The 24242-nt window shown below is 36.5% G+C and overlaps 1 protein-coding gene across 2 annotated transcripts in view; it reads right to left on the bottom strand.

Annotated features, from left to right (window-relative positions):
* The window catches only part of faf1 (Fas (TNFRSF6) associated factor 1), a 98854-nt gene that overhangs the window by 17489 nt on the left and 57123 nt on the right, over window positions 1–24242 (bottom strand). For both annotated transcript variants that reach the window (XM_073819145.1, XM_073819146.1), the window contains exons 11-15: window positions 24129–24192; window positions 23824–23905; window positions 14541–14695; window positions 8487–8623; window positions 7431–7519 (exon numbers count right to left, since the gene is read on the bottom strand). In XM_073819145.1, the coding sequence (XP_073675246.1) occupies window positions 7431–7519; window positions 8487–8623; window positions 14541–14695; window positions 23824–23905; window positions 24129–24192 (527 nt within the window). The remainder of the gene's footprint in view (window positions 1–7430; window positions 7520–8486; window positions 8624–14540; window positions 14696–23823; window positions 23906–24128; window positions 24193–24242) is intronic.

Genomic DNA, 24242 nt, shown 5'->3' with positions numbered 1-24242 from the left:
AATGACCTCTTATATCTTACTTGGTTTATGAAATGGCGAAAACAAACTTATAACTTGTAATTACAGAATAATGAAATTTATTTTTACTAAAACAAAAAAACTAAATTAATGGTAGCAAATTTTTTCCAGCAGGTATTACAGGCCATTATCCTAAATGCAAATAAGACAAAAAAAAAAAAAAAAAAAAAATCCTAAGAAAAAAAAAAAAAAAATAATTTGTTATAATAATAATAAAATAAAATAAACATTTAGGTGTTGTGACTGATTATTTTGGAAGCCTGTTTCCACCACTGACATATAAACTTGCAAATCTGACTTTTTTCTCAGAAGTCACAACGTTTTTCTCGGCATTGTGAGATATAAACTTGTAACTGTGAGTTATAAAGTCTGAACTGTGAGATAAACTCGCAAATCTGCCTTTTTCTTAGAATTGGGTAATATCAACAAGAATTGCATGATATAAACTTGCAAATCTTTTTTCTGAGTTGTGAGATTAAATTTGCAATTGTGAGTTATAAAGTCAGAATTGTGAGATATAAACTGACTTTCTCAGATTTGCGTGATATAAACTCAGAATTGTGATATATAGCCTTGCAAATCTTACTTTTTTCTCTGAGTTGTGAGATATAAACTCGCAATTGTGAGCTATAAAGTCAGAATTGCGAGATAAACTCACAAATTTTACTTTTTTTCAGAATTGGGTGATATAAACTCACAATTGCGAGTTATGAAGTAAGAATTGTGAGATATAAACTCACTTTTTCTCAGAATTACGTGATATAAACTCACAATTCTGACTTTTTTCTCCAAGTTGTGAGATATAAACTCGCAATCGTGAGTTATGAAGTCAGAATTGTGAGATATAAACTCACAAATCTGGCTTTTTTTTCTCAGAATTGCATGATATAAGCTCAATTGTGAGTTATAAACTCGTAAATATGACTTTTTTTTTTCTCAGAACTGCGTGATATAAACCCACAATTCTGACTTTTTTCCTCAGAATTGTGTGATATAAATGTACAATTCTCACTTTACCATGAAAATGTGAGTTAAGTCAGAATTGTGAGAAACTCTTTCTGAGCGCAATTCTGAGAACACATTAGTCTCAAAATTGCAGAAAAAAAGTCAGAATTGCGAGATATAAACTCACAATTGTGAAAAATGTATTTCAAGTTTTTCTCACAATTGTGAGTTTATATCTTACAATTCTGAGAAAAAAGTGTGAGATAAAGTCGCAATAACCTTTTTTTTTATTATTCAGTGGTGGAAACAGGCTTCCATAGGTTATCATGTAAATATACACATTTAAAACTTGCAGTACGATTCACAGAAAAGTAAAATAAACAGTGAAAACAGTAAAAAAAAATAATGTTTGGGTCATCAAAATGGTCATAAAATTTAAAGTTACAGTTATAAAATGATTTCTACGATGCCCCTGACTAGCATTAATAAGTAGCAAATCATAAATTATGGCTGTTATGCAAGCTATAAGCTATTGCCTATTAAAAAAATAATAATAATAACTAAATAAATGAAATAATACAAATATTTTCATTGCATGTCTAAGTATAATGACAAATATATTAGCTATTTTTAAATTTAAAGTTAATGACCAAATTTATAAGTAGTCCAATCTGATTATCCGTTTACGCCATATGCATCCTTCTACATGAATACAGTAAAACATTCTTCAAAGCTTGCCAAAAAGAGAAAGACAAAGGCTAAGATAAAAACAATTAAACAGGGTGAGCAAAGCTTTCTCTCATGTTTTTTCTCTCTCTATTACCATCTACATACAGTGAGTCAGTGCCATGACCTGTACTAGAGCTAATGGAGCAAGCGTATAACTCTTTTACCCCTGACTGCACAACCCCAGGTCATGTCACTTACACACACACACACACACACACACACACACACACACACACACACACACACACACACACACACACACTGAGGAATGCTGGTGTGATCTTGGCGGATGACTGCACACTGTCTGGGTTTGCCTGTTGATCCAGACAGTGTATGTAAGGAGTTTATGTCTGTCCCTACAGACGGACAGACACACAGAGGTCACCATGAGTCACCTGACTTTATGGGGCAGTGATAACACACACACAGGGACATTTCAGTTAAGGACTTTAAAGGACAAACCTAAACTGCCTCAAATGGCAGGCTGTTAGTGGTGGCACAACAACAAATGCTTTCAAACACTCCCACACATTTCTAAGGTGGCTCACTCATTTGTGTACAAACACAAGGTTAACAAAGGGTTCGGATTCAAGCGTCACACCCAAGATTTGAAATGAGCTGTAATCACCAGTAGTTCACCTAGCTGCACTTCAATCAACAAATTCAATTTAAGAGAATAGTTCACTCAAAACTGAAAATTCTGTTATTAATTGCTCACCTTCGTGTCATTTCAAACTCGTAAGACCTTCATTTATCTTCGGAACACAAATTAAAATATTTTTGATGAAATCCAAGAGCTTTCTGACCCTGCAGAGACATCAACGCAACTATCACGTTCAAGGCCCAGAAAGATAGTAAGGGCATTGATAAAATAGCCCATGTGACATCAGTGGCTCAACCGTAATTTTCTGAAGCTACGAGAAGCTTGGACTATGGACTATTTTAACAATGTCCTTACTACCTTTCTGGGCCTTGAACATGGTAGTAGCTGTCCATACAGTGTTAGAAAGCTCTTGGATTTCATAAAAAAATATCTGAATTTGTCTTCAGAAGATGAACAAAGGTCTAATTGGTTTGGAACTACAAGACGGTAATAATTAATGACAGAATTTTTATTTTTGGGTGAACTATCCCTTTAAAGCTCAGTTAAGTCAATGCTATGAAACTTTGACCCTTCAAAAACCCTTCTTTTTAGTCAATATGAAAAATCCAACACAACCAGTGTAGTCCAATTCGCAAAGAAATGAATAGGGTTTTTTGTTAAAAACATTTTTTAGCGCAACAAGTAACCCTTTTTGTTGTTGTTGACTCAAATACATTTAAAGCAACTGGTGTTTAATTAATGAAGAAATGACTTTTATGAATCAATTCTTTTTACTGAATCAAAAAACAGTCAGTGCAACCAGTTTAGTCTAATTCACAAAAACCAAAAGAGTCCTATGAACTGCAGGGTTCATACAGCTACTGTAAAATGACATTTCAGAACTTTCAAGGCCTTTTCACAACTTATAATAAAGTGAAGCACTTGCAAAGTGTTACTACTAAAAGATTACAACATTTACTGCACTTTTACTATAGTAAAACCACGGTTAATTTGTATTTGCATATACTTTTCTTTTTTCTTAGTTTGAACTGTACTGCTTTAAAAGTTTGATGTTTTCTACTGCTTTGCGAAACCATATGCATTTCAAAGTCCCGAACTAAATCAAATGATTTGCGAACAAACACCGAAATCCAGGTTTAAATCAAATGATTTGCGATTCATGCTCCGAAGTTTCAATCTAAAGCAAAAGATTCGCAAAACCGATCTAAATCTAGCTTTTGCTAGTGAATAGCTTAAAATGAATGATTGAATCCAGCATAAATGTCCTTTTTTTCGCATCTTCAGCCTTGTTTAAACGACATTGTCAGTACTACTACTAGTTTAACTCACTATTTTTCTGACATTAACTGAAATAAGCTCAAACAAGTATTTTTTTTTGCATGAATTTTACATTTTACATGAAAAGATATGTGCTTATCGAAAAAAAAAAATTAAACACTTATTTTATAGATACATTGTCTTTTAATAATTCAAGCACTTTTCAAGTTACCACTTCAGGAATATTGCTATTTTGAAGGGTTTTCCAGGCCATAAACTTTAAAAAGTCAAATTCATGTACTTCAAGTATTTTAAGCACCTTGTATAAACCTGGAACTGGTTCTTTGCTAAATCAAAACATTCAGCGCAAACAGTGTAGTCTAAGAGTGTGTTCACACTTGTCATGTTTGGTTCGAATAAAACAAACCCTGGTGCGATTGCTCTGTTAGTGTGGTTCATTAAGTGTGAACGCTGCCATCTGAACTCTGCCATCAAACAAGCGGACAGAGGATGCGAAAAAGGTTTCGGCCTGCTTCCAACCGAACTCTGGTGCGGGTTGAACAAAATATGAACACAACACGGACCAAATTCTTCGAAACGAACCAAAAACAGGAAGTAATGACGAGGCGCTATGCGACATGATTTCACGAAGAAAACAAGTATATCCAAAACAAAATGAGCAGAGGACAAACATGAAGCAACAAGGAGGTAAAATGCCTTTTATGAGGTCTTTGTGAGTTCGCAGATGGTAAAAATAAAATCATATACACACAACAATAAGCACGCTTAGTCCAGCAGACTGCATAAGGTGTATTTGACTTAAAGCGGCGCTGAGCAGGCCATTCAATGAATGGGTACTTTGATTTGACGTCACAAAATATACGTCATATACGACCCATCAGGTTGTGAACATATCACTATGCTTTTAGGTTCGTATCTTTAGGTTTGTTGTCAAAAATGTCAATATGAACGCTAAACAGACCAGGACCAAATTTATAATTTTTAGGGCTGGGACACGATTAATCGCGATTAATCGCATCCAAAATAAAAGTTTATGTTAACATACTAAATGTGTGTTTACTGTGTGTATATATAATGTATGTATAAATACACACACAAACATGTATATTAAAGAAAACTGAAAATAAAAATTAAATTAAAATAAATAAAATATTTATAATTCTATATATAATCTAAATTAAATACAAATATAACTATCCACACATATAAGTATTTTTTAAAGGCTTTACATGTATGTGTGTGTATTTATATATACATAATAAATATACACAGTAAACACACATTTAGTATGTTAACATAAACTTTTATTTTGGATGCGATTAATCGCGATTAATCGTGTCCCAGCCCTAATAATTTTCCTTTTTGGTCTGGACTAAATGAACCAAACAAACCACACAACAAGTGTGAACACACCCTAAATCATGAAAAAAAAATATCACTCCCATGAACATTTTCTCTTTTTTAGCTAGTCCTTTTAATTAATCATCCTAAACTCTTAAACTAATCAAACCTAAACATAATTGTAATAAAATGTAATTAATCTGAGACCAAGATGGAAACATAGAGCTCATGAAAATGAATTGAAATGTGTATTGATACCAGGGTTGGGGTCAATTCAGGAATGAACTCAACAATTCCAATTCAAAGAAGGAAATGGAATTGGAATTGGAATTCAACAACAATTACAGAAAACAGAGTTGGAATTGAATTGGAATTTCAGGAAGTGGAATTCAATTCAGGGAAATTCCACTGAATTCTGTTTATTGCTGTTTCTGAGCATTTATTTGTGATTACATTTAGAGACATAAATCTGAACTTTATTTATGATGCTTTACAAACACCAAGTATGAAATAGAGTTGATCAAATGCAAGTCAATATAAATGAGAACTGTACATTATGAATTAATAATTGAATGACAGTGGTGATAAGTGTCTGGATGTACTATACATTCAATATATGATTACCACATAATATATGTCTCAACTCACAAAAATTAGTCATGTTCATTCATGTATTTCATTCACTTTTTGTTGCATCGAATTATCATCATTTCATGAAATTTGGCATGTGAAATGATCACGCTTAACATACTAAACATACAGTACTTTGTATTTCTTTTATATGTTTGTTGTTTATGTGATTTACAATATTTAATGTACTATAAACTTTTAAGCAAATCAAGTCAAATTATTTTATTTAGCGGAATTTATTTGAATTCAATTCTGTTTCCTGGCATTCCAATTCAATTCCAATTCCATTTCCTGTCAGCTGCATGCAATTCCAATTCCATTCCAGGAAGTAAATTGGAATTTACCATTAATTCTCAATTCAATTCATGAATGGCCCCAACCCTGATTGATACCAATCCTTAAAAAGTAAATATCACCGTTTTACATTTTTGAGTAAACTACATCTTTAATTTCTACCCTGAAAACTGTTTTCCAGTGAACAGAAAATAATTGAACATCTTGTTGCTTCACCTTCCAGCTAAGGGCCAAATGTGTGAACTACATAAAGTGCAAAATATCTCCTCTGCGTTTCCTCTGGCACCTCACTAACCCCAGCTCCCTGTTTGTGTCCGTTCACATCACATTTCCTTCACAGCCAAACAGATTACAGCCATTAATTGCCATGAGGAGCAAACCGTCAAGATGCTTCCAGCAGAAATCCATCAACGTGTCAGAGTTATTCAAGCGTTCTGACTGAGGGAAGCAGAAATTTCACAGCCTAATGGATCTAATGGAACAGATACAAATCGAAAAATAACGTTTTTAACGGAACTTATTCACCGAGCTGGGAAACCAGCCCTAATAGCAGGAGACTAAACAAATCACCTTGGGTCTAGCAGAAGCATTCTCACAACGGCAAGGACTATGACAATTATGACACAGCATAAATATTTTCTGTTGCTTTTCGTGATTGATAATCATTCAAAGCATCCCACGCAGGGGTGCGAACAGAAAAGAGAATGCTGGGACGAGACAAGAAATGTCATGACTTATCAAATCATTGAGTTAATGTGCCTCAGGGGGACAGTAACCTGTGTTTGCCGTCTGAATATTTCCCACCAAACCACAGACATTAACATTAACACAAACAGGTGAAGAAAGATGACTAATTATGTCAACGCAAGGAAGTGTGGACAGACCTGTCATAACATGTAACAAAACATTAATAATTAGTGTTTTTAATTAGACAGGAAGTTAACGTCCTCTTGAAGGTTGCCACTACTAGGAATAACCTTTCAGAGAGGCCACTTAAAAACATTTTCAATTCATTTGAACAGATGGACACATCTTGTTTCAGCTCTTTGTAAGCACGTTTGTTTGCAGACCTAGCATTGATTTAAACAATCACATACCGCAGGCAGACATGACACACCAAAATCGCATCCTGCCAGCTTTGTGTTGGCTTCACAAGCACAGGCCACCGCAAGCTTACATTACACAATTGTGCTTTTTCTTCCACGGTTTGTCTGAAACCCAGACGCAGGCGGAGTGTCTATTCTTACCCCTGTGTGATGGGCCGACTCATATGAGTCAGACAATGAGTGGTCATCTGCCCCAACATGCCCCTTTTTTTGTGGCCTAAAAATATGACTTTGAATCTGCCTAATAAAAAGCACCTCTCTGTGCTAATCAGCGTCTGGTGTAGTGAACTACAAATAGCGTGCATTGCATAATGTTTATATTGTCCCAATACATTGTGGGATTGATTTCTCCACAAAGGATACATGCAGTGTTTTCTTAGATTTGGCCAAATGGCAGAATAATTAAGTTGGCTATTTTTGCTTCAGGTGTGCATCAATGTGGCCTTATAATGCTGTCTACGAAGAGAGCTCATCTTTGATCTCACCTCATCTTTGATGTCTTCTTGCTGTTGTGCTGTGAAGATCTCCATGGCTCCCATGAGTCTCATCATTAGTTCGTCCACTGTTGTGTTGCCTTCATTACACAAACAGAACATCAACAACAATCAGACTGTAGCAGACCAATGTAATTTCGAAGTTCATCATACTTTTACTATGCTCAAAAATGTTCCAAATTATTATTATGAATGGAAACTAATACTAAAAAGAAACACAAGACAAATACATAGAATACAATTTCTTGTTTGGGGATTTAATAATTACTAAGAAAATTTGTATGTTTTTATTAACAACTTAATTATGCACATGATGATTTATTTAAATACTTAATAATTAATATTTATTATTGTTTAATTTTATTAATTTGTAATATTTAATATACATACAAACACTACCAGTCAAAAGCTTTTGAACAGTAAGTTTTTTAATGTCTCTTCTGCTCACCAAGCTTACATTTATTTGATCCAGAGTACAGCAAAAACACTACATTTTTTACTATTTAAAATAACAGTTTTCTATTTGAATATATTTTAAAATTATTCCCAAAAGCTTGGAGTCAGCCTAATTTTTTGGGTTATAGAAATTAATACTTTTATTTAGCAAGAACGCTTTAAATTGATCAAAAGTGATGACAAAGACTTATAATGTTACAAAAGATTTCTATTTCAGATAAATTCAGTTCTTCTGAACCTTCTAGTCAAAGAAACATTTCACTCAGTTGTTATTTCAAAATGGTACTGTTTTTGCTGCACTTTGCATCAAATAAATGCAGAAGAGACTTCTTTAAAAATATTAAAAATGTAACTGTTCAAAAACTTTTGACTGGTAGTGTACACACATTTAATACATAATTAAATAATATAAATTTATAAATATAAATCTATCTATCTATCTATCTGGTCTCAGACTTTTTAGCAACACAAAGTTCATTCAATTAATTACAAATGTTGTGCAATTTTGATCTAGTAGGTCTGCCAAAGACTTATCAAGTTTTACCTATAATTTCATTTGCAGTTTATTTAGATGTACAGTATATATTTTACCTTGAATGACATTTAAAACTTCATTTGATGTCCGTTTGCCCATGACAATTAAAAGTAATGGGAACTGGTCAGTCTTGTACGTTCGAATGGTCTGTGCAACAACACTGCCAAAGTGCCTTGTGCACATCGTGAGTAGTCTAGAAAGAGAGTGGGAGAAAGCAGAGAAAGAGAGAGAGTCAGTAATTTAAGTGGACAGTGGACAGACAGCCAGTGAAACTCCCCTGAACAATCACTGAGCTTAATAAGAGTACACAGCTCATCATATTAACAGACTTTAAAACCAATTCTGCTCTCCGCTCAGAGGATGGTCCTTCTCCAAACACTCCCCGGCCTGAATTAGTATTCCGCTCCCACCGCTCCGAATTTGATAGGGCAGAGAGGATTTCTTATTCCATTACAAAGACAGAACTTTAAATTAACGTTTCGCTGAAGGAAAAGGGTAGCAGGCAGACTCAGAGAGCTCGCAGTAAATGTCATAATATTAATGAATTGCTATAGAGCGAATGCAAATATAGATTAGCTTCTCTCTTCTTTTAATAACATCGGCTTTAATAACTGGAAAGTAAAATAGAGGAGAGATGGAACACACTTGAGTGAGGAGCCATGACCAGCGTGGGAGGGAAGAAAAGGAAAAATTAAAGTTTTTTCACACCAAATTTCACCCTAATATCAGAGAACTATAAAAAAAAAAAAAAAAAAAGTTGCATCAGAGGGGATGAGTGAGCACTTCTTGGACTCTAGGTACATTCAGGCCGTCATACTACCTATAATTTATGAAATAGTATGTAGTATGTATACCGTGTGCAGTAGTTATTCAGAATACACTACATGAAATAATGATTTTCTAATTAAATGCACTCCACCAGAACTTTTATTTCCAATGTGAGGCAGTACCAATGTCATTACTTGCAATTACAAGAGTTAGTTAAAGAAGTTCACTTCCAGAACAAAAATTTACAGATAATGTACTCCCCCCTTGTCACTTAAGATGTTCATGTCTTTCTTTCTTTAGTCGTAAAGAAATTATGTTTTTTGAGGAAAATATATATATAGTTGACTTTGAACTTCCAAAATGCAGTTTAAATGTGGCTTTAAACGATCCCAAATGTGGTTGTAAATGGTCCCAGTTGAGAAAAAAGGGTCTTATGTAGCGAAATGATCGTTATTTATTTATGTTTTTTATTACAATTGATAACTGGCCTGAACTCTGTTTTTCCGGTTCATGACAGTTAGGGTATGTCGAAATACTCTAACTCCAATCTCATTTTCTCCCTCAACTTCAAAATCATCGTACATCGCTGTTGACCTTCTTTGCCTGTTTACATTTCAAACACTGGTTCGGTACTTCTGCAGCGATGTAGGATGATTTTGAAATGATTTTTGAAATTGATGGAAAAAATAAGATGGGAGTTTTTCGACATACCCTAACTGCCTTGAACCAGAAAAAACAGTTCAGGCAGAGCAAGACAAGACGAGCATTTGTAGTTAAAAAGTATATAAATTGTAATAAAAAAAAAACAAACAAACAGATTGTTTCACTAGATAAGACGCTTTTTCTTTGGTTGGGATCGTTTACAACTGCATTTGAGATCGTTTGAAGCCACATTTAAACTGCATTTGGAAAGTTTAAAGCAACACTAAGTAACTTATCCCTCAATGCTCCCTCTACAGGTTAGAAGCGGAATTGTCCATAACGGCTGTCGTAAATAATTTAGCCTACCGTCGTGGCACATGCACGTTATTTGTTTGGAGGCTATCCAGGACCGGCTTTGGAAATAACGATGTCCAGTGACAAGGTAGAGTATGTTGTATGACTTTATAAAAGTATGAAAACCTTTTGTGAAGCCTGCCGTAAAGCAAATCGCATTTGTAGTATCATTTTAACTACAAAACCGCGACCCGACGACCCAAACTTACATAGTGCTGTTATGGCTGATAGAGGGTCGCAAAGCGAATACGAAAGTGCCTTTCACCCTGTTATGAGTTGATGAACCACTGACATGAGTTCGGAAATATTATTTTAAGGTAAAAAAAGTTACTTAGTGGGGCTTTAAACTCGGGACACCATTGAAGTCTACTATATGGAGAAAAGTCCTTAAATGTTTTTCTCGAAAAACAATTACTTTACGACTAAAGAAAGAAAGTTATGAACACCTTGGAGGACAAGAGTGTGAGTACATTATCTATAATTTTTGTTCTGGAAGTGAACTTCTCCTTTAAGTTAAAGTTGAGACAAAACATGGTTATTTTGAAATTTTATACAAATAATGTTGTGACAATGTAGCATACTGCAATTGAACGTTCCCTATATATCATATACTATTAGAAAACAAGAATGAAAAGAGTGAAAAAATGAGGAAACTGTTCACCTAGGCATCGATGTGACAACTCGGTTCTACTGTTGCGCTTGTTTTAATAAAGTTAGTGTACTAAAAATAGAGTGCTACACGGTTAACAGGACAACAGGCAATCTATCTTCCGTGTAACTTGTAGTGCAGCATTACAGATGACTAGATTCCTCCGAGCTCTTTCACTGCCACCAAAAATTTAACCTCATACAAATAACACTTGTGTTGCCAGAGGTCCCATCAGGCATTGCAGCTGGCAGTTCATTGTCACATCAGTGATGCGTAAAGAAATCTTGAAGAATGTTAAGAGTTTTCAAAGGACCTCAGGGGAGTTATTTTTGATTTTCTAGTTAGTAACACCAGGTGTTTCAAGCGTCTCATCAAGGACGGCTTTGTAATTGGAGTGACACGCTCTCGTCCCCTTCTCAACCCTCACTCAAGTCACACACTCTTGACTGTGTGAACCGTAATATTTCCCCACTGCCTGAACCGACAGAGGTGTGGCACAGTATCAGACCATCTGCTGGGGCCACAGGGCGTGCACGGCTCTATGACTGTTTCCCTGAGAAAACAGTTTCTTGATCACAATGATCATGATGCTCAAACTATGCGTTGATCTTCAATGACACAATTGCACATCAACAACAAACAAAAGAATTCAAAGAATTTTCCTGGAGTTTAAATATTTCTGTTGATGTACATCATATTAAAACTAGACTTTTATACTGTCTCCACCAGATTTTATTTTTTATTTTTTTTACTTTTTAATCATTCACAAGGAAAACTCTGCAATAGCCCACCCGTCCTCAACAAGTCACATGATTTGAGGTATAATTTACATCTGTTGCACAACATGAAAAGATATACCCCAAATTTTATTCTTTAGATTAGGAATTTTGTGAACATTAAATGGATAGTTCACCTAAAAATGAAAATTCTGTCATTACTCACTGTCATGTAATTCCAACCCCATAAGACCTAGATTCATCTTCGAAACACAAATTAATATATTTTTGATGAAATCCGAGACCTTTTTGACCATGCATAGACAGCAATGCAACCACATTCAAGGCTTTTTATTATATAAATTAATACACACTCTCTCTGTCTACATTATTATATAATTATATAATTCCTAATAGTAATTCCACTAATTCCAAATTGCAATAGCCTACTTCTCTATTAATACAATTACTCAGCAACCACAATGGCAAAAAATATAGTTGAGATCTCATGCCAGAACACAGACAAGCTGAGTGACACTTTCATTTAGATTGCTCAGCTCAAGCTTGTTTGTCAGTGTTTTCAGATCATTGTCATTCGTCAACAAACATTTTTCGTCATAGTGTTCGTTAACAAAATTAACACTAATACAAATATAACAACATTATTCAAATGTTAAATATAACAACATTACTTCTTCTCTTCCACCAAAGACTGACACAGAAGAGAAGGAACTGTTGAATAAAGTCACTATTTTTATTTTATGCACACTAAAAAGTATTCTCGTAGCTTCATAAAAATAAGTTTGAACCATTGATGTCACATGGACTATTTTATCGATGTCTTTACTACCTTTCTAGGCCTTGAACATGGTAGTTGCATTGCTGTCTATGCAGGGTCAGAAAGCTGTCAGATTTCATAAACATTTTTTCTTAATTTGTGTTCCGAAGTTGAATGATGGTCTTACGGGTTTGGAATTAATGACAAAATTTCATTTTAAAATGGTCCTACATCGCCGCAGAAGCACCTACCCAGTGTTTACAAAGTTTACAAAGAAGATCAAACGCCCTTTACAAAAAAAAAAAAAGGTAAAACAGCGATGTATGACAATTTTGAAGTTAAAGAAGAAAACGAGATGGGAGTTTTTCGACATACCCTAACTGTATTGACCCGGACTGTATAGACAAGACAAGCATTTGAGGTTAAAAAGTATATAAATTGTCAATTATTTTAGAAAAAGACAGATAGATAAGACAGGTAGATAAGACCCTTCTTCGTTTAGACCCATTTGAAGCTGCATTCAAACTGCATTTTGGAAGTTCAAACTCACGGGCACCATAGAAGTCCACTATATGGAGATAATTCATGAAATGTTTTCCTAAAGAAACATAATGTCTTTATGACTGAAGAAAGAAAGACACAAACCTCTTGGATTAAATTATCTTTAAATTTTTGTTCTGGAAGTGAACTAATGCTTTAAGGCTAACATATTCATATAAAAGCCAAAAGACTTCCATTTTGATTTCATGGGAACTTTAACAACAATTCAACTTAGTATTTTTACAAATGCATTTACATTATTGTTTAAATACCTCCCCCCCAATGTATCTAACAGATAAAAATGCTTTCTTTTCAGACTGTTCCAACTGATGCTGCTGTTGGGAAAAAAGTATTACATCGCAATTATTTTGATTTTCAGTACTGTCAATAAATCAGCTTTATGAATCATCAGGATTTAATGGATTGAGAAATAAACAACAACTTTGTATCTGCTAGAATGCACCGTCAAATTGTGACCCGCAGCTTTCTCTTACTTATACCAGCAACAAAGAGCACCTGTAGCACCTGTGGGTGCTAATTACATTCACTCTAATTACATTTGGCCTCTGGATTAATGCACAATTATGCTGAGAGTCTATGTGATCGGTGTCAGCGATTAGCGATTCACAGGCTTCATTCACAGAGTTAGCTTTGAAAAACACTGCCAGTCACCATCCACAATCACCAGTCAGTCAGGCCTGGCTCGGGAGCGTGAGAATGAGGTGTGTATGTGTGTATGAGTATGTCAGCGTATAAGGATGTGAGATTGTGTGTGTGTGTGTGTGTGTGTGTGTGTGTGTGTGTGTGTGTGTGTGTGTCTCTGTTCGCATTATGAATAGCCCCAGATGTTGCCCGCCTTTAATCTGTGGTAGAAAGGCTCAGCTGGGGCAAAAAGCAGAAGGGGAGGGAGAGGGGTATAGAGGCAAGGCTGGACTGAAGGAGCCCCTGCAGAAGCAGGTCACTAGCTGGTCTTTCTCTCCCCGTCCGCTCTGGAGGGAGGCCTTTAGGGTGAAGCCTACTGGAAGGAAAAGTAGAGGCCTGCTCAGAAGCAAAGCCTGCTGGGACCAATCAAGAATCCATCTGCTGCCTGACCAGCTTCTCCCTTTTTCTCTCTCGGTTTGTTTCCTTTTCTGGCCTTCCATCTTCATTTTGGAAGCTCAGTTTTTACTGGAGCGATCTAGGATATATCTTTGTACACCATTAATGCCATCTCGAAATGAAGCCATTATTGTACTTCACAGCCTTGAAAACAAAGTACATTAATGCTATTTCAGGTGCATGTTTCTCATTTCTGAGGGTTAAAAGTTGCATCTGCCTAACGACAAAATGTAAAACCTCCGTAACTGGCGTCCTGAAATGAAGACGTTCTGTGGAGTGTGCTCTATGAGGGCTGTGTGTCTAACTGACCCTTTAGCGGGGCAGATTAGTGCAGATTGCCCTACCGGGGCCTCAGTGAGCAAACACGACATCTTTTGTTAAAGCCCTCTATGAGGAGAGAGTCAGAAGAGGAGAGAGGGGGAAGGGAGGAATGCCTCTCATTAAGAGATCATCCATTTTGAGTGTGAAAATGCTTCCGATCCCTACCGTTCTGGATGGTTTGACTGCTATTGTGAGTGTATGCGATGAGAGAGATGAAAGGAAGGAACATGCTCAACAGTGTTACCTTGCTTTATTAGCTTCTTTAGTAACGTCCCAGGCCCATGTGATGAAGTTCTGGCTGAGATATGACACTATGGAGTCTGCGCACATCATCTGAGAGCAGAACACGTTACTGAGGACACTCTCGTCGTTGTGGAGGTAGATGGCCAGCAGTTTTCTCTGTATGACAAAAGAACACGTACAGAAACAGTTAGAATATGTGTAACTGGTGTAAGTGGTCTTTATGTACAAATACACTTGTGGTCAAAATGTTAATTTGCAAAATAATACAGATGTATGTAAACTTTTGACCATAACTGTATCAATATACATACCAATTAATTTTTTAAAAATTATTAATTTTACTAGTGGGTGCAGGACACTATAATTCATTTATTTAAGTGAGGATAGCAAAATAAAGTAAACTGACATATTATACCCCAAAATTCTTCATACAGTCAACTACCAGTAAAACTGATAAAAACTAGGAACAAAAAAATGATTTGACACTTTGACCTGACCATGTTTTGTTACATACCTTTCTATTTGTTATCTAACATTATCAAGATTAATTTGTTCGGACACAGTTTAACTCTTGAGTTCTTTTCACATTTTATTACCATTTTCTAAACTATAGCGAATAAACTGTGATAATGTGAGTAATGTTGAAGGTGTCTGAATAAATTTTGATTTGACTGTAATTCATTTGTGGTTATCAAGATGAATTTGATCTGACAGTTTAACTCTGAGTTGTTGTCATATTTTATTATTACCATTTTCTAAACTATAGGGAATAATTTAGGATAATGTGAGAAATGCCAAAAGTGTCTGGTTTGACTGTAATATATAAAGCTAGGTAGTAATCCGGATTATGTAATCAGATTCGAAAAATCAGGCACCTGTAATTAAAGTAGGGCTGGACAATATATCGAACGATATTGTGAGATATTAAGCTCAATATGGCGTAGCTTGTCAGAGATTTACGTCTCTGTGTATTAATTGCCGCTCCAGCGAAACCTGAGCGGAACGCACCTGATGGAGATTTACTACTAATCAAAGCACCGGCTTCATTGACTAAACACGCCTCACAATATCGTTCGATATATTGTCCAGCCCTAAATTAAAGTATATTACATTTTATACTGCTTATAGTCAGATAACAATTACTTTTTATGGATGTGTGGTTTGTTAGAATAGGACAATATTTGGTCAAGATACAGCTATTTGAAAATTTGTACTTTTTTTTGTATTTCATTTGTAAAAGTATTTCATTTGTACAACTTTAAAGTTGTCCAAATGAAGTTCTTAGCAATGCATATTACTAATCAAAAAATACATTTTGATATATTTACAGTTGAAATATCTTCATAGAACATGATCTTTACTTAATATACAAATGATTTTTAGCATAAAAGATCAATAATTTTGACCCATACAATGTATTGTTGGCTATTGCTAAAAATATCCATGTAACATACGACTAGTTTTGTGGTCTAGGGCCATATATATACTAATAGACTAGCAGTGAAGGAAACACCGTCAAGTATTTTAGTATGGTCTTCAATTCACATCAGGGAAACAATGCACACTTGAGAACTGTTAAAAGAAAAAAAAAATCCAACTTCAAAAGCTGCACAGAATAAAGAGACATTCACCCATTTATAAACTAATACCCACACAAGTCATTCCATTCCCACATCCAATTTGCAGAAAAAAAAAGCATGAAAACTGAAGCCTTAATGGCCATTTCACTACCTATGAAGCCAGAACCCATCTAATCCCGGCTCACTGATCCACCCTTATTTCATGATTCACCATCAGGCTTTCTGAGAGCTTTAAGGCCACTAATGCTTCACAAGGGTCCACGAGTAGAAAAAGACAGCGAGTGCCCTCCCCGCAAACCCTGAGCAAAACAAACACCCAAACCAAATCAAACTGATGCAGGCTAAATCAAACTTTCCCTGAAAAACAAAAACCGAACAAATCACTTTATTTGTTTTGCATCAAATGCCAGTGCCCTCTTTCCATCGTCGCAGGTTAACACAGGAAGGCAACGCTGATGTGGACGCACGTCCAAATCCACAGATATTTACGTCGTCAGATGGACGGCGGTCGCTCGCATAACCCAACAACTAATTAAAAAAAAAAAATGGACACCGCCACAAACATGAAAGGTTTCGCCAGACAAGGCAGGGGAATAAAACCCACCGAATTACAGAACAACTCTGAACGTTTCCTACAGCTCTGACCCCTGGAGGTTCATCGAATGCAGCAGGAGGGATTTCTCAACAGTCGACGGCAGAAAAACGGAAAGCAAAGTGGGGAGAGAAGCGACTGAGAAGAGAAAGTTGGGCTCTACGGAGGTGTGTATGGAGGGAGGACTGAAGGAGCGCTGCTGTGTTTGCACAGTGATTAAAGCTCTCGAATGAGCCGCACGGCCCCTGGCGGGAGAGAGCTCAGGCCTCTTTCACTAGCCCAATTCAAGGCCCTGAAAAGATTAAACACTCACGCTGGGTAGACAAGCAAATGGGACCTGGAGAGAGGGTGAGATTTTACCCATCAAAAACTGAAAGGGGGGTGGATGAAAACGAGACATGAACTTTTCCACTCCTGGACTCCTGGACTCCTTTCCGCAGTCTGTCCTAAAACTGACATGGGTGTTGCAGGACTGACTGAGCTGAACGAGCTGCGAAAACGTTTTGACCTTTTGAGGCCTCTAAGATTTCACTGAAGAGGTGGGGAGAAGCTACTCTCGCTAATAACAGTCTTTGGTCAGCTCCCTCGTTCCACGCCCCTCCATTACCCACAGTCCCTCCTCTCTACTTTCATCCCATTGTTTTCTTCTCCTTTCTTTCCCTCTTTTTTGTGGTGCTTTTCTTAGCTTGCAGAAATCAGCGCTCAGTCCAAATTACTGGGTCTGTTCTGGGGAAGAAACTGACCCAAAAGCTCTTTCTGTCACCTAGAGTTGTCCCCCACCTGCTCGGGACGAGAAACCTGAAATGGTAAGGAGGAAAGGGTAGAGACGCAAGAGGAAGGAGGAGAGGACGGAGAGGGAGGTGGGTAAAAGGAGAGAGAAAGCTGATCTGTCCTGTGAGTGGGACAGTACTAGCTTTCACACAGTTGTCTAAAAGTGAGGAATTCCCAGGCTAACTTTGGACATGTGTGGACCACAAAGCATGTTTATCTGCTAAGCGAAGACCTATTCAAAACAATGCATGACAGTTTGGCATGAAAAACAGGGGTGACAGGATTTTATAATGAAACAATGTATCTTTTTGTACTCCTTTACACAAATCTATCGTTACTTTCGATCAGCTTTTCTTTTTCTTTTTTTTTACAATTGATTACAAGCTTTCATTGAGATCTGCCTCCATCCAAAAGGCAGAACCCCATTCAAAAGTTTACATACAACACTTGATTCTTAATAATGTATTGTTACCTGAATGATTCACAGTTTTTTTTTTTAAGTGACAGTTGCTCATTAGTCCCTTGTTTGTCCTGAACAGTTAAACTGCCCGCTGTTCTTCAGAAAAAATCCTTCAGCTTTTCAGCATTTTTGTGTATTTGAACCCTTTCCAACAATGACTATGATTTTGAGATCCATCTTTTCACACTGAGGACAACTGAGAAACTAATATGCAACTATTACAGAAGGTTCAAATGCTCACTAACGCTTCAGAAGGAAACAAGATGCATTAAGAGCCAGGGGGTGAACACTTTTGGAATTTAAAGATCAGGGTAAATTTAACTTATTTTGTCTTCCGGGAAACATGTAAGTATCTTCTGTAGCTTCTGCAGGGCAGTACTAAATGAAAAAAAAATGAATGGTATTTAGGCAAAATAAGAACAAATGTATTTTGTATCTTGATTCTGTTCAAAAATTTACTGTGGAGAACCAGTAAGCATTCTCAAAACCATACATTCATTGTTGGAAAGGGTTCAAATTAGGGCTGCAACTAACGACTATTTTAATAGTCGACTAGTCACCGACTATTGAAACGATTAGTCGACTAATCGGATAATTATTCAATTTTTCTCAAATTTAGCATGAGATTGCTTTAATTATGTGGAAAATTATAGTAAACACAAGAAAGAAGGGGGTACTTCAATGAAAAATGCATATTTTGCTGCTGATAGGCCAATTCATACTAAAAGTAAATAAAAATGCCCTGTCTAAAACCAATTAGGCACAGTGCTCGGTCAGTACAGACATAAATGCATAAATTAAGAAACTCTATAATTTTTTAATGGACAGGCACATTTGTTTTATAAGAAAAAATAAATTAAAATCAAGTAAACATTTTCTTCCTGTAAACCATCAGCAGCAATAAAACAGTAAACAAAAATGTATATCCAAAACAAAACGTATTGGCTTCCATGTTATTTAAATCTTACCGAGGCCAGCCAAACTCCGTTTCATTCAACTGTCCGACGTGCTTTCTCTTTAAATGTTCGTGCATCACAGAGGTGCTGCCGTGATGCGCAAGGACTGCTTTACAAACCATGCAGGTAATATTTTAATTCGCCGTAGCAGGCTAAAATGCTCCCAAACTTTACGCCTGTTTCATACATACTCAGTCTGCAGTGCGTCTACAGTCCGTGTGCGTTACGTATGCGGTGCAGAAGAAGCACAGACTCGTTTTGCTTTCACACAGAACGCATTTGCAGTCCGTACACTGTGAACGTTCTAATCCGTTAACATGGGTGTGGAGAAAAAAAACGTACTGCAGACGGAGTATGTGTGAAACGGGCGTGTTTTGGTACGCGCAGCTGCTGCGTTGGACGCCGCCATTTCTGTATGTTATCGCTCAGCATAGAAGCTGCGTATGTGCGACTCTCGGCAGAAAGATGCCTCACTCGGTTGTCTGGCGACAACATCGACAATGAAATTCATTGTCGACTATTTCTATTATCGATTTTTGTCGACAACGTCGACGAATCGTTGCAGCCCTAGTTCAAATACAAAAAATTCTGGAAAAGCAAAGAATTTGCGGGACCTGAAGGATTATTTCTGAAGAACAGCAGGCAGTTCATGAACAACTATCACTAAACAACAACAAAAAAAACCACAGCTGTGGATCATTCAGGTAACAACATAGTATTAAGAATCAAGCATATGTAAACTTTTGGGGTAATTTTTATAAATTCAACTGTTATTTTCTCTTGTGGACTAAATGTAAACGTCTTTTATGTCAAATATCTCATTCAGGTCAGTACTAAAAAATATAATGCATTTTGTATAATCGTTCTTATTTTGGTCAAATAATTAACATTTTGCAGATTCTACAAGGTGTACATAAACTTTTGACCTCAACTGTATCTTATGATGTAAGAAACAGCTAGTTTATTATTAATGCTATCTACAGGACTCCTGGAGTCTGGTCACATTTCGACTGACTGAAAAAAAATTATCTTGATTTTTGAAATTATCGCAAGACATTCTGTTGGTGGCTCCACCTACTCGACTATATGAGTAACACTAGATACACAAACGATCATACTTTTCTTGTAAAAGCATTGTGAAAGGATGTTTTTAATTACAGGCGATGTGTATGCGCTAGAGGGGGGAGAGACGGTGAAAGTGATCATCCTCTTTTGCCTGTAGGAAAGCAAACAATGGGAAATGAGGAGTTCATATTACTGCGCTCTCTTGACCTGTAGCGGACTGCTTTAACAGATGGCACTTACAATACTACGAGAGATTCTCCCACAAAAACTGAACAATAATCTAGTAATAACAATAATCGTGTTGCATAATTAGAGTTTAGCTTTAAGAGCTGCCTTGTACATGTAATACAACTCTCAAAGGGCCAGTCAACTCAGAAATTTAAATTCTGTCATTATTTACTCACCCACGAATCATGACTCCAAAACCCAAATGACTTATTTCGTTCCAGAGGACAAAAAAGGAGAATTTTATTAGAACTGTTCTAGTTTTTCTTTTGATACCAATGAAAAAAAAAACATTATACTCATCCTCTCCAGTGTGCTGTAAACTATTACGATCGTTTGCCTGACAAGAATGATTTATTCATGAATCAGATATTGTTACTTATCTTGTGAACGTGCCAATTAGATCCATGTCAGCATCGTATTGCTTGGACTACTTTTGTGACTTGCAACTGATTTTGGTTGCCTTTTTAAGACCTTAGAAGCTTTAGTCCTCATAATTGCATTGAATAGAGTGACCACTTCATTCAAAAAGAAAAGAAACTTACCTTTTGAGTCACATGGAATAAAAAGTCATACAGGTCTAAAACAAGATAAATGCAATTAAATGACCATTTTCATTTTTGTGTGAGCTACTCCTTTAAACAAGACAAAAATGTCAATGTTGTGTTAAAAGGTAAAATGCACTACTGCCACATCAATAAATGATTTTGATCAATGAGAGTCAATTTTTATCAGCTCTCCTGCCTCATGCAACAGCATCAATAACATGAAGTCTTTTGGGTGTCAGAAAACTCATCTCTCTGTATCTCTTTTCTCAAGGACCGAAAAATCGCTTCGTCACGGAGGCTCTGCTATGAAGCTCATGCATGAAAAAGCTATGAAGGGCGCGAAGGAGCTATGAATTTTGATGGCCGTCTTTGTGCGGGTGGCAGAGAAGGGTTAGCGTGATTAGCTGGATGTTAAGGGGATTTGTGATGAGGCCTGTGTGCTGATGGGTGGCCTGACTCAAGAGTCTTCCACTGATCCTCCGGATGAACTCCAGGGCCTCCAGCATTTTCATTAAGGATGGATTGGGAGCATCTCCCACTCCAGAAACACTTCATCATATGTAGTGTTTTACTTAGTGATTAGCCTCTCAGGCCTATGAGAGAGGGGCATAAGTGCCCTCAGAAAAATCCATCCCACACATACACACGTGCACATGAAACGTTCACAGCCGTGGCTAAACAACCTACACTTAACGAGAAGACCAGCTGACTGAAAGGTGTTGAATGCAATGGATCAAGCAATGGTCTGTGTAGTTTGAAACGGGTTTCTTGAATGCTTCCCTTTGAGAATCCTATTTTACTGGTCTTTGTTTATGCAATTCTATATGGTGATGATAGTGCGTAGAAATTTCATCAATGTTTCCCATTAACTGCCTAGGACTCGGGCAGCCTGCCACAATCTAATCTGTCCCACCACAGTTTCATATTAAAACTGAGGTCCCACTTTATATTAAGTGGCCTTAACTAACATGTATGTAGTTTAAAAAATAAGTACAACATACTTATTGTGTTCATATTGTATTGCAAAACACTTTTGCCACTATTAAAGTGGGATACGGGTAAGGTTAGGGACAGGTTGCACTACAAATTAGTGCAAAGACTTACTCATAGGTTCATACAGATACTGTAAAATGAAGTTCCAGGCCATTTTAAAAAACTTTAAGCATTACGTTTTGATTTTTGAGGACTTCAATCAGAGATCTCACTTATCAAGTGTCTTCTATTTCAAATTCTAAAAAAAGAGAAATAAATAAATCTAATTGTACTAATAAAATAAAATGGTAGCACATGCAAAGTATTACTACTTAAGAATTACAAAGTATACTACACTTTTACTATAGTAAAACCACAGTTAATTTTCTTACGAGATTTGTTTTGTTTTTACAACTGCACTGCCTTAATGGTATGTTTTCTACTGTTTAAGAAAAAAAATCAGAAAAAAATATTCATGAAATCGCTCCGATGTCCTGATCTGAATCAATAATTCGTGATTTGTGCTCTAAAAGATTTCCAAACCTGCTTAGATCTGGAACTCTGCTTACCACAAATCATATATATATACTGTTCAGTTTCTTGCACAGGTCAATTGTTTTGTGTCTTAAGACCTTAATGTATCGTCACGAGCCGCAGGGTTTAATTGGGTTTTGTCTGTAATGTTTTTTTGTCTCTTAAAGCTGTGGGTCCCATTGACTACCATTATATGAATGACAAACTGCAACGATTTGAGTTAAAAATCTGTGTTTCTGTTCTGCTGAAGAAACAAAGTCACCTACATCTTGGGTGCCCTGGGGGTAAGCAGATAAACATCAAACGTTCATTTCTGGGTGGACTATCCCTTTAACTAAAATAAGTGAAAAAGGTATTATGTTTTGTGAATTGACTTTTCGAGTACCTCTTCAGAAACATTGCCATTTTCAAGGGTTTTCCAGGCCTTAAATTTCAAAATTCAAGTACTTCAAGCACTTTAAGCACCTTGTATGAACCCTGTACTCTGTTCAATTTGAACTCTCAAAATGCAGATTAAGGCATTTAACTTCAAAATTGACAAAATTTTCATTCTGGCTTAACTGCTCCCAGAACCCACTAGATGGAGCAGAGTGCAACCCCATATTCTCACAAAATCCTGAGGGAAACACATTTCTCCATAACTAGCCACAACGTAGTGTTTATTGTAAAATACACTAAAAATATTTTCACAAGTCATTTGGGACTTTGCTCTACCGGAACAACTTTCCACTTGACGTCGCTTCATGATTTTACTCAAAAGAACTTTTTAATGACGTATACCTTAAAAATGTCCTGTTAAATCCTCCCTAAAGATAAATCCTCTGGCTGAAGCCCAAAAGGAAGACAACTGCGAATGGCATACCAGAGAAGCGCACATGGATAAAAGAGTGAAAATGTATGACCCGTGAAGAAAAACACTGACTGTCTGCATGAGAGGAACATCGAAGGTCATCTTTTCTTCTTACATTAGTTTGTTTTTACTGACACACTGATCTGTCTTCTCGGGGGAGAACGGCGGCCATATTGTGCCTGTGCTGAGGAGAGGAGGAGATCAGCTGGGCTGCAGGCAGGAAGCCATTCCAGCCCGCTCCTCATGCTCAAAAACCCCCTGAACATCTTGCTGCATCCTCCCAGTCTAATAAGACCGTAATCCACACAAGCTGTCAGTTGATACAAGCCTCCTTATGAGGACACAGCGGGAAAACCAGCGCAAAGCTGTTCTAAATAAAGCTTCAGCTGTTCAAATGGGAAACGGAAATTTGATGGGGATTTATCATGATGGGGGGCCACTTCTGCCAATCAAACGTTTAGCGTTGTTTATATACCTGTGCATATGACTCTCAGAAAAAATGTTAAGAGACGTGACCTGGTAGTGTATGTGCTTATATGCGGGTAATGTAGGATTCAGGAATCTGGCTTGTGTCATTTCCTGATCCCACCTCTCCCTGTTTTCCCTATTATTTCCAGTACTACCTCCGAAAATAAAATAAAAAGTATTTAATACAAAATTTAATTAAATTAAATCATGATAGAAATTATACATTTGTTATCTATTTATTAATATATGGAGTGTATACTCACATCTCTGGCTTTGCCGTAAAAGGCCTCTTGAGATGCTGCTTCCAAGGAGCCGATGTAGAACACAGGATGGCAATCGCCATATCTACAAAACACACATGCACACACTGAGTAAATATCACACGCAAATAAGCAAACACCAAATATCAGAGTAGCTATTTTCAAACATTAAAACATCTTATTCAAAACCAGCAGTGCAGAAAAATGTGTACAAGACACTGCATACTGAAGTACAAAGAAATGCAGTTTATGTTTGGTTTTCTTTAGTGAAATTGGATTACAAATGTTACTTTGTTCAGGGATCTCACCTTCTAGAAAATTCAGCAGTAAAGTGCAGTAAGGCATCACCCTCATTTTCACTGTTCTCTGGCACTGAGGAAAGATAAAAGAATATATTAATACAGATATCAGTAAACACCATT

The sequence above is a fragment of the Garra rufa genome, chromosome 15 (assembly GCF_049309525.1).
Source record: "Garra rufa chromosome 15, GarRuf1.0, whole genome shotgun sequence".
Lineage (NCBI taxonomy): Eukaryota > Metazoa > Chordata > Actinopteri > Cypriniformes > Cyprinidae > Garra > Garra rufa.
Note: the sequence above shows the minus strand (reverse complement) of the source record. Positions and strands in the feature narration are given on the sequence as shown.